Source organism: Thamnophis elegans, chromosome 4 (genome assembly GCF_009769535.1).
Source record: "Thamnophis elegans isolate rThaEle1 chromosome 4, rThaEle1.pri, whole genome shotgun sequence".
Lineage (NCBI taxonomy): Eukaryota > Metazoa > Chordata > Lepidosauria > Squamata > Colubridae > Thamnophis > Thamnophis elegans.
Genome location: NC_045544.1, coordinates 141,763,736 through 141,774,810, shown reverse-complemented (window position 1 = coordinate 141,774,810; position 11,075 = coordinate 141,763,736). Strand labels below are relative to the sequence as shown.

Sequence of the window (11,075 nt, the reverse complement as noted above, 5' to 3'; positions counted from 1 at the left end):
GCGTCGGCGTCGGCCATCTTCCTGCCCAGGTGCATGCCCACCAGCGGCGGGGGTGGAGGCTGCTGCTGCTGCGGCAAGTGGTTGGCAGGGTGCTGCTGCGGCGGTGGCTGCAGCTGCTGCAGGCCGGGGTGGGCCACGTTCTGTGGCGGCTGTGGCTGCAGGCCGGGGGGCACCCCCTGAGAGTGGAGCTGCTGCAGGGCCTGCTGGCGGGCCAGCGCCTGGGGGTGGGTTAAAGTGCTAGGTGCCGCGTAGGGGACTGAGGGGGGGTTCATCATGGCTTCCGGCAGCAGGCGGGTGCGCTTCCCGTCAAAGTCCTTGACGACCCCTTTGGCCGGGGACCGGACGATGGCCAGGAGGCCTGTTCTCACGGAAGCCTGCGACGGCGGGTAAGGGCTGTACCTCTGCCCAGAAGTGTCCAGCCCGTTCACAGTACGGCGCAGGTGTTTCCGCTGAGGGACCTTGATGCTGTTGGGGAAAATTTTGATGGTCAGAGGGTGGTTGGCTACCTTCTTAGCATACGCGTCCAACTCTGCTGGAGTAGGGTGCTGTGCGGCTCTCATTTTCTGTGGAGGGTCCCCTGGTTGGGGAAGGGGGGGAAGAGAAAGTCAGAGAGACAGAGAGCGTGGAGAGAAAGGGAGAGAGCGAGAGAGACAGAACGAGAGAGAGAGAGGGAGAGAGAGAGAGAAGCCATCAACACCAACTGAGCGAGCAGTCAGCGTTGGCTCTTCAGAACCTCAGAACTGCCCGGGGCCGAGCTCGAAAGAGGGGGTGGGGCTCGGGGGGAGCTCGACCCATATAGGGGCTCGGCGGGGTACGGTTAAAAAAGCAAGGAAAAAAACCCCCACTGGCATGTCTGAAGCGCCAACGGTCACGGGGGAGACCCGCTCATAACCTCTCGGTGTTTGGGCTGTACCCGTGGGACCCCCGTGAGGTGAAAGCACCCTCCTCAGGGGGCCTCTGGAAGTCTGGATACCCTGAAGGGGCTGCAAAGCCACCAGGTGCTCAAGGGGCAGGTTGGTTTTTTCCTTTTCCAAAATAAGCTAGCTATCGCGGCGCAGTGGTTGGAATGCAGCATTATAGGCGGATTCTGCCCACTGCCAGAGGTTCGATCCTGACCGGCTCCTGGTTGACTCAGCCTTCCATCCTTCCGAGGTCGGTAAAATGTGGACCCAGATTGTTGGGAGCAAAATGCTGACTATGTAAACCGCTTACAGAGGGCCATGAAGTCCTGTGAAGCGGTATGTAAGTCTTAAATGCTATTGATTCCTTCCTTCCTTCTCTCCTTCCTTCCTTCCTTCACAGTGGTTAGAATGCAGTATTGCAATGGCCCACTGCCAGCAGTTCAGTCCTGACGGGTCGAGGTTGTCTCAGCTTTCCTTCCTTCCAAGGTCGGTAAAATGGGGAACCAGATTGTTGGGGGGCAGAAGCTGACTCTGTAAACCTCTTAGAGGGGGCTGGAAAGCACCGTGAAGGGGTATATAAATCTAAGGGGTATTATTGCTCTTAATGCAGTCGGTGGCCCCCAGAAAGGGACGGTTGTCTCATTGTAGTGGCCGAAGGACCCCCTTTCCCTGAACCGAGCAGGCACCCTAACCCTAACCCCCACAAGTCAAAGGGAAGAGCTGCTTCGTCTAGAGTTCCAGTTCTGCGACTGGTTTGCCAATCAATGCAAGAGTTCCCTTCATCCAGGAAGTACGTTAAGTACAGGCAGTTCTTGACTTACAACTATTCATTTGGTGACCGTTTGAAGTTAACAGCAGCACTGGAAAAAGTGGCTTATGAACCTTCTTCACACTTATGACCATTGCAGCATCCACATGCTCAAAGTTCTGGCAACTGGTTCGTATTTATGAGGGTCGCAGTGTCCTGGTGTGTGTGTGTGTGTGTATGTGTGTGAGACATGATCCCCTTTTGTGACCTTCTGACAAGCCAAGTCAATGGGGAAGCTGGATTCACTTAACAACCGGGTTACTGACTTATCACCGGCAGTGATTCGCTTAACAACTGCAGCCAGAAAAGTTGTAAAGTGGGGCAAAACTCACTTAACAAATGTCTCACTTAAGGGCATGAACCTTGGGCTCAATTGTGGCCGTTAAGTCAAGGACTAGCGGTAGCCATCCCATCCCAGGAAACGGGGCAAAACCAGGGAAGGTAGCCTCTTAGGGATGTCCTGGTTAGAGGAATATCTACATGTTGGAATACATATTAGAATGCATTTTGTATTGCAAGGACTACAGAAATATTTAGCCAGTAGAGGGCAGTGTTTAGTCTGCATCTATGGTTATTAATCTATGGTGTCTGGATGTTCTGAGGAGAATTTCCTGTTTCCTGTTACAGTAAAATAGTTGAGCAGTAAAGCACATGTTGACTGTTCTCTTTGTTCTGTGGTGCTTCATATAAAACAGAATTCCTAACGCTACAAAACTGCGACTTCCCTGCTGACCCTCGTTCTTGTGAAGTGGGACCAGCAAAAAGAAATAAAAGAATTGGAGAATTCTTTTGGGAGGGATGCCAGGACCACCGAGTGTCTCTGTTCCGTGTTTCTCAACCGTGGCAGCTTGAAGAATTCTGGGAGTTGAAGTCCACCCATCCTCAAGCTGCCATGGTTAAGAGACACTGGTTCAAAGTCTCATTTTGCAAGGTGGCACACCGAACCTTAACCCCCTAAATCTTCTTCCTTGGATCGCTTTTGGGCATCAAAACCAACTCCCCGAGGTGCGCCTAAGACCTACTGGGGGACTAGTTCCGCCCTCGGCCACCCCGGTTTAGTTCTCCCCCACCCCCCCGCCCCCAATCCCCAGGGCGTGCGGTCAAGATGCAGTCCGAAACTCACATTTCTGAAGCCCAGTGTTCATCTGCGGGTAAGGAAGCAGCTGGAAGGAGCGGTCGCCTGGTCCCGGCAGGCAGGCCAGCATGGCAGGCGGCTGTTAGCACATGGGGTCCTGGGTCCTCTGCGCACTGCAAAGAAACACAGGTGACAGGTGAAATTCTCCGGAAGAACCTCAAGGGGTCCTTGCGAGCGGCCAGAGATTGAAGATGGACATGATTAAAAATATGGATAGGTGGACCTCGACTTAGTGACTGTTTGAAGTGACGGCGGCACTGGAAAAAGTGACTTATGAGAGTTTTCACATTTAATGATGTGAAAATTCACGGGTTCCAACATTCATTCAGAGGCTCGGCAAATGACTCGTATTTATGACGGTGGCAGTGTCCTGGGAACACGGTCATTAAAACGTTCTGATCAGCAAAGTTAGTGTGGAAGCCGTGTTCACTTCGCAACCGGGTTACCCTTCAGCAACTGGAGTGCTTCACAACTGCGACAGGAAAGATGGTAAAAAGGGACGAAGCTCACTTAACAAGTGTCTCTCTTAGCAACAGAATATTTTGGGCTCAATTGTGGTCAAAGGTTGCAGGCTGTGTTCTTATTTCATTGGGTCTCTACGCTTGAGCACAAGTAGTCCTCGGTTTATGACCGGTTGCTCAACAACCATTCACGTTCCGACAGGCCAAAGGAAGGTCCTAGTGATCCGGATTCAAAGTTCCGACGCCCCTGGTAGACGGTGGGTTACGGCCACAGTGGAGCCCAAATTTTCTGTTGCCAGGTGAGACAAAATGAGCTTTGCCTCATTTTACAACCTTTCTTGCCACAGTTGTTAAGTGAATCACTGCAGCTGATCAGTTAGTGACCCAGTTGTTAAGTGAATCTGGCTTCCTCATGGACTTTGTCTGTCAGAAGGTCGCAAAAGGGGACGACATGAATTTGGGACACAGCAATGGTCATAACTGTGAAAAACGGCCGCAAGTCACGTTTATCAGCTGCGCTGTAACTTTTGAACCGTCATTAAATGAGCTGTTTTAAGTCGAGGACTACTTGCAATTCCTGTTCTCCTGGTGGCTTCTTTCCTTCTAGGGTGAGGGAGGGGCTCCGATTCTTAGCATCCAAGACAGGACGGAGAATGTAAATTCAAGTGTGAAAAATGGTCATAAGTCGTTTCTTTGCATTCCTAAGGCAGGACTAGAACTCGTGATCTTCTGCTTCCCAGTCTGGGGCCTTGACCACTAGACCCAACTAGCTGTTTAATCTATACTGAATTAAGAGTACCATGAAATTCCTAAACGGGATGAATGTTTGCCGCTGTAATTTTCCCGGTTTCGTTAGAAATTGCAATTTGCTAAGAAGGAGAGACAGTGGGGTGCAGTGGTTAAAGCCTCAGGTGAGCAGCCAGGAAGCCATGGGTTCACAAAGCCAGCTGGGTGATAGTAGTAGCAGAAGTAGTATAGCCTTTGTCGTCATTGTACAGAATAAATACAATGAAATTGGTGAGGATGCCCTCAACTCTAGACCGAAAGAGGGTTTACGTTGCCTAAAATGACATTTATTTATTTATTTGTTAAATTTCTAGGCCGCCCAAAGAAAGAAAAAGAAAAGCAAAATAAAAGAACAATTTAAAAATTCCCAACACGCATACATTTCTAATCGGGGCTGGACCTTTACAATAAGGTCAACAGCCCCAGGCCTGCCGGAACAGCCAGGTTTTAACAGCTTTCAATGCCTTGCAAAATAAGTACGTGGAATCTTGCCTTGACCTGTGTTAGAAGCACCTTCAAACTACATATATATATATATATAGACATATATAAGACATATATAACCTCCAACAGCCAGCAAATAAAACAGGCCTAAGAGGAAATAAGGGTGTCTTATTTCTCACTTCAACCTTGGCTGATTTATCTAAATTTATCTGGTCCAGATAAGCCGCAACGTTATTCTACAGAATAATAATTCTTTTTTTGACTTCCTTTAAGATGCAGTATTTCTCTCCCTCAAACTTGCAGGAATATTTGCAAAAAAACTAGACTTATTTTTTTTTTAGTAAGATGGCAGAGAATAACTTTATACTGCTGTGCTCGACTGCCAGATTACATTTTTTTAATTGGTGAATTATATAATGCTGCAATCGAATCGCTCCGCTTCATTAATTACCCAGGCACTTTAAAACCACAAATTGCGCAGTAACTAAGGCTGAATCAGAAAATTACAAGAATCGTAAAAATTTATAACCTGCTTTACAGTAACTCCCCTCAGGGGAATGGGAAGGATTCTGAACATTTTAAGGGAAATTGTTTTGAGACGCCTAGCAAAGAGAAGGAAGTCCCTTCAACCAAAATAAGAATTTGGAGCATAAATCTGCATAAAAGTTAGGCTGCAAAAAGGAATCAACCAAACATTCCTGATCAGCAACATCATGGAAACCTCACTCTGGTTCCAATACAGGCAGTCCTCGATTTACAACACTCCATTTAGTGACCATTCAAAGTTACAACGGCACTGAAGAGAGAGACTTACGACCATTTTTCACACTTACGACTGTTTCAGCATCCCGTGGTCACGTGATTTACAAAGGGGGAACGACACAGCCTTAAATCCTATACCTGTATTCAAATTATTTTTGTTCTGCACAGGTCACTTTCAGAAAGTGAGGGGAGCCAAATGTCAACTCATAGCTGCCATGGTGAGGAAAGGGGGGAAGCGCGTTCCACGCCTACCTTTGGCTAGTGTCAGATCCCAGATTACTGCAGGCTTGTGAGGCATGCACCTCATTGGAGAATGTGATTTATGACACAGACTGAGGGGAGGGAGGAAACAGGGCCAAAGTTCAGCCATAATTAAAATGAGGTCAGATCTGACTGCAATACGGAATTGATGAAATGGTGTTCCTAATAAATGACTGGATTTCTTTTGAAACTCGGCTCGAGGGTCATGAATTAATTAGGGCATCTTTCGGAAACCTGACATCAGCCACATAACGATGAGCACAAACACACAACCCACAAACTCTCTGACCGATACACAGTGTGGTCAGAAAGACCAGCTGCTAAACTAGAACCCATGGCAAAAGGACTCGAGGTCGGGACCCACAATTCACCTCTTTCCCATGAGCCCCAACTGCAGGATCAAAACTGCCTGCTTGCTTAACCCTGCCATCCTATTTGCAGAGACTGCAGGTAGTCCTAGATTTATGACCACAATCGAACCCAAAATTGCCATTGCTTAGCCAGGCGGTGAGTTTTGCCCCATTTCGTGACCTTTTTGGCCGCGGTTGTTGAGTGAACCATCGCGGTTGTGAAGTTGGTAACACAGTTGTTGAGTGAATCTGGCTTCCTCCATTAACTTTGCTGGTCAGAATAGCAATAACAATAGCACTTAGACTTGTATAGCGCTTCACAGTGCTTTCCAGCTCTCTCTGAGCAGTTTACAGAGTCAGCCAATGGCCGCCAACAACCTGGCTCCTCATTTTACTGACCTTGGAAGGACGGAAGGCTGAGTCAACCTTGAGCCCGATGATGAGACTCGAACTGCTGGTTAGTGGGGCAGTTAGCCTGCATTGCTGCATTGTAAACAGCTGCGCCACCATGGGAAGGAAGGAAGGGGGAGGGAGGAAGAGCAATAGCACTTAAGACTTATATACCGCTTCACGGTGCTCTACAATGTTGGCTCCCAATGGTGGCCCTTCCCTGTATGCGCTCTGTAAACCGTGACTTGACTTGTGAGGGGAACTGGGCGGGGGTTTCTTTCTCAGCTAATCAGAGGTGGCATTCACCCAAACCGGTAGCGGGAATCATGGGTTTCTGCCCAGGATCTATGCCGTCCTATTTAGGCACTTTTGAGGCCGGGCACATGCACAGAAGGCGTCCATGCACCCACAAAGTGAGCAGGCCCGAACACAGCAAAGCAGTAGTAACAAAATGTGAAACCAACCGCTGCAGCTACCGCATTTTTCGGACTATAAGATGCACCGGTGTATAAGACGCATCAAGACTTCAAAGAAGTAAGAAAAAAAAAGGTTTTTGTCCTCTCCAGGCCCCAGGAGCACTCTGCAGGGCTGGGGGAGGGGGGGGCAGGCAAAAATGCCCCATTTTTGCAAAAACTGGACAGAAAACAGTCCAGCCCTGCTGAAGATGCACCAACATTTCCATGCTGAAGATGCACCAACATTTCCATGCTCTTTTAGGGGGGGGGGAAAGGTGCGTCTTATACTCTGAAAAATATGGTAATTATGATGTAAAATTTACAAGAGGCCTGGGACCCAGACCTTGGTTGGAAGAGGGCCTGGGAGGAAAGACAAGAAGGGATGGCTAGAGAGGTCTGGAGGTGATGGGTTACGTTGTCAGCCAGAGTTGAGGTTGAAAGCCCCACTTCCTGAAGCTAAGAATTCGAAATGGCTTTCCAGTCCTGGCAACAAAACCACTCAACGGACGGATGATTTCACCCCCTGGGGGGTTGGGTTGCAGGAAGCTGCCAGAGAGTGCCGGGGAGGGGGGGGGAGTGTTCCAGCTCCCTCCATTTTGCAGGAGGAATAGCGGAAAGCAGCCTTCTTATAATGAAAAGACATGATGGCATCTTGCAGCGTTCGAGGGGCTATTGGAGAGGAGGGGGAGGCAGGTTCTTCTCCGAAGGTTGGACAAGAAACAAGGATGGAAACTCATCAAGGAGAGAAGCAACGCAAGGATAAACTTCCTGACAGCGAGAAGAATTAATCAGTGGAACAGCCTGTCACCAGAAGTTGTGGGTGCTTCAATAATGGAAGTTTTTAAGACAAGACCAGACAGTCCAGAATGATCTCCGGCCTCCTGCTTGAGTAAAGGGTTGGACTAGAACAGTGTTTCTCAACCTTGTCAACTTGAAGATGTCTGGACTTCAACTCCCAGAATTCCCCAGCCAGCGAATGCTGGCTGGGGAACTCTGGGAGTTGAAGTCCGGACACCTTCAAGTTGACAAGGTTGAGAAACACTGTCCTAACCACTGCTGGGGAATTCTGGGAGTTGAAGTCCGGACATCTTCAAGTTGCCAAGGTTGAGAAACACTGGACTAGAAGATCTCCAAGGTCCCTTCCAACTCTGTCACTCCAATAGGGGCATCTAAGGGGCTGCCCCAAAGAAGGGGGCACCGATTCTCTAAAGGACACCTGAAGGCCAGACAAGAAGCCACAGATGGAGACTCATCCAGGAGAGAAGCAACCTAGGAAAAATTCCCTGACACTGAGTATAACTGACCAGGGGAACAGCTTGCCACCAGAAGTTGTGGGGGCTTCATCACTGGAAGTTTTTAAGAAGAGATTGGACAATTGGTTTGACAATTGGTACATTGTAGTCCTTGAGTTACAACCATTCACTTGGTGACTGTTCAAAGTTACAGCGGCACTGAGTGACTTATGATCATTTTTCACATTTAAAGACCGCTGCAACGTCCCTGTGGTCATGTGATCAAAATTCAGATGCTAAGACAAATGTCTCATATTTATGACGGTTGCAGTTTCCCAGGGTCACGTGATCCCCTTTTTTGATAAGCAAAGTCAATGGGGAAGCGGGACTAACTTAACAACTTCAGTGATTCACTTAACAACTGTGGCAAGAAATGTCGGAAAACGTGGCAAAACTGACTTTTAAGAAATGTTTCACTTAGCAATATAACTTTTGGCCTCAACTGTGGTTGTAAATCGAGGACTGCCTTTATGGGGTTTCTTGCTTGAGCAGGGGTTGGACTAGAAGACCTCCAAGGTCCCTTCCAACTCTGTCATTCTGTTTATTTCAGGCAGCCAAGAAAGAGAAAGCCCAGACTCCATTTGGCTTCCAGCTTTTGCTGATTGAAGAAAAGCTGCCAGAGATCAGGTGACTCATCCATTCCGACTGCTCCCTTGCAACAATTATTCAGGATTTCATGGCACATGACGTCCCTCCTTCCTATCTGTCCCAGCCTTTCCAAAACCCGGCGTCCCAAATCTTTAAAAAAAAAACCAGCAGGGGAACGTCAGGCAGTTATCAGCAATCAATACTGACTCGAAGGCGTCCAAAAATAAAATTCATAAAATGAAAGTACAAATGGGGGGGGCTGGGGGGGAGGGAATCATTCCTGATAAGTGAGAATCTGCCGGCCTGCTTCCCTGGGAGAGGCCCAGCTGTTGCACCGATCCTGCCCTCTGGGCTCCCAGCCCCTCCGCTTCTCCAGCGGCAGATCGTCCTGAAGAGAGACGGGACCCTCGCCCCAGAGGCAGCCTCCGTACGCAGGTAGTCTTCAACTTACGGCAACAAAGTTGAAAAACATGACTTATGACCATTTCCCACACTTATTGCATCCCCATGGTCACGTGATTTATATTCAGATGCTTGACAGCTGACTCCGTGTCCCGTGTGTGTGTATGTGTTGCGTGATCCCTTTTGTGACCTCCTTGACAAGCAAAGTCGGGGGGGGGGGGGGAACCAGGTTCACTTCATATTAACATTGTCGAGAAAGATCGTAAAATCTTTCAGTTTGTGGTCGCAGGTCAAGGATTGGGAAGGCCTGAGCACCACCCGAGTCTTGCCTCCACCAGGCCCAACTTTTCACTCCGATCCTTCCCGGAAAAGCAGAAACGGCCGTCGGCCGAGGGAGGGACAGGCAGCTCGGGGAGAGAGGAAACGGGGTGGAACTGGTTTTTCCAGCCAAGCCCCCAAAAGGCCTCAGAGGCAGGACAAGGCCGGAGGGGCGAGCGGCCCTGGGACAGAAACGGCCTCCAATGTCCAGATTCACACCCCTGCAGGCCTTTGGAAGGGGGGGGAAGCTTTGGCTCTCAAAGGCTTGGTTTCGGGACGGGGGGTGGGCAGGTAAGGCAGATGGGAGGGGTGCATAAGATAAGCTCTGAGCCTGAATCGGGAGACCCCTGCAAGGCCCAGGAGGAGGAGGAGGAGGAAGCAGCTCTGGGAAAGAGGCCCTTGCCCCCCTCCCACTGCCAATTGGGACAAGGGGGGGATATTCCTCCCTCAACTGGGGCAGGAAGGACGCCCCCTCCCGCCAGAGGAGGGGAAGGTTTTGGGGGAAACCCTTCAGCCACCTCCCCAGGATCAAGGCTTCATTCTGGCCCAGGAAGCAGCTCTGGGGGAGGAGAAAGACCCCCCCCAACTCCCTCCCAATGGGGGCAGGAAAGACCCAATACACCACATAACGGGGGGGGGGGAACCAATAGGTTTTAAGTATGGATCTTAATCTGGGAAGCCCCCCCCCTTTCCTGGATCAAGGAACCCCACCGTTGTTTTATTCTGGAACCCCCCCCCCCAAAGAGGGCCAGGAAAGACCCACCGAGCCTGAAACACCACCACCCCGGCTCCTGAACTGGGGGCGGGGGACGCTTCTCCCCACCCCCTCAGGGCTTCATTCTTGCCCAGGAAGCAGCTCTGGGGGAGGAAAAAGACCCCCCAAGCCCCCCAATGGGGGCAGGAAGGAGCCCCCCACCATAGTAGGGGAAGAAGAGGGAGGAGCTTTTGGGGGGAACCCTTCAGCCCCCCCCCCAGCCCCTCTGGATCAAGGCTTCAGGAAGGACCAGGAAGCAGTTTGGGGGGAGGAGAAAGACCCCCCCCAAAAAACCCCTCCCCTCCAATGGGGGCAGGAAGGGCCTGTTTGCAGCCGGATGGCCGCCCTTCCTGCCTCGCCCTCCAGGCCTGCAATCCCCCCCCCACAGAGACGCCCCCCAGAAGAGCCCTGGGGAGGGGGGGAGGGGCAAGGCGGCCTTGCCAAAGGGGAGGGGGAGGGGAGGAAGAGCCCCTGCCCCACTCTGCCAGGGGGCTCCTGGGGGGGGGGCTGGGAGAAAGGCAGGGCCTACTGACACCCCCCCCCCCAGGGAAGCCCGCGAAGGGAAGGCCTGTGAGGGGGGGGGCGAAAGGCCTAGTGGGGGGGGCAGCTGAGGCCGACCCCCCCGGGGGGGGGAAAGAAGAGCCTCCGCCCCCAGTCTTAGACCGGCGGCGCCCCGGCCCGCTCACCGTGGGAGCCTCCGCCCGGCCCTCATGGCGGCGCCGCTTTTCTTCTTCTCCTTCGCCGCCGCCGCCGCCTCGTCACCCCCTCAGAGCCGGCTCGGCCGCTCCCTCCTGCGCATGCGCCGCGGACGCCCTGCCCCCTTTCAAGGGGAAGGTCAGAGCGGAGGGAGAGCGGCGCCACTTCCGGCGGCCTCGAAGAGAAGCAGGAGGAGGCGTGGAAAAAGGGGAGGCCCGGCCGGCCAATGCGGGAGGAGGAGGAGGAGGAGGAGGAGAGGACGGGTGCCGTA

At 51.4% G+C, this 11,075-nt stretch overlaps 1 protein-coding gene across 1 annotated transcript in view; it reads right to left on the bottom strand.

The window, feature by feature from the left end:
• FAM222B (family with sequence similarity 222 member B) overlaps positions 1 to 10,935 on the bottom strand; it is a 32,405-nt gene extending 21,470 nt beyond the window's left edge. Inside the window, exons 1-3 of the mRNA XM_032216154.1 lie at positions 10,795 to 10,935; positions 2,834 to 2,958; positions 3 to 577 (exon numbers count right to left, since the gene is read on the bottom strand). Of these exons, the coding sequence (XP_032072045.1) occupies positions 3 to 577; positions 2,834 to 2,915 (657 nt within the window). The 5' untranslated portion in view covers positions 2,916 to 2,958; positions 10,795 to 10,935. The remainder of the gene's footprint in view (positions 1 to 2; positions 578 to 2,833; positions 2,959 to 10,794) is intronic.
• Between the last annotated feature and the right edge of the window lie 140 nt (positions 10,936 to 11,075).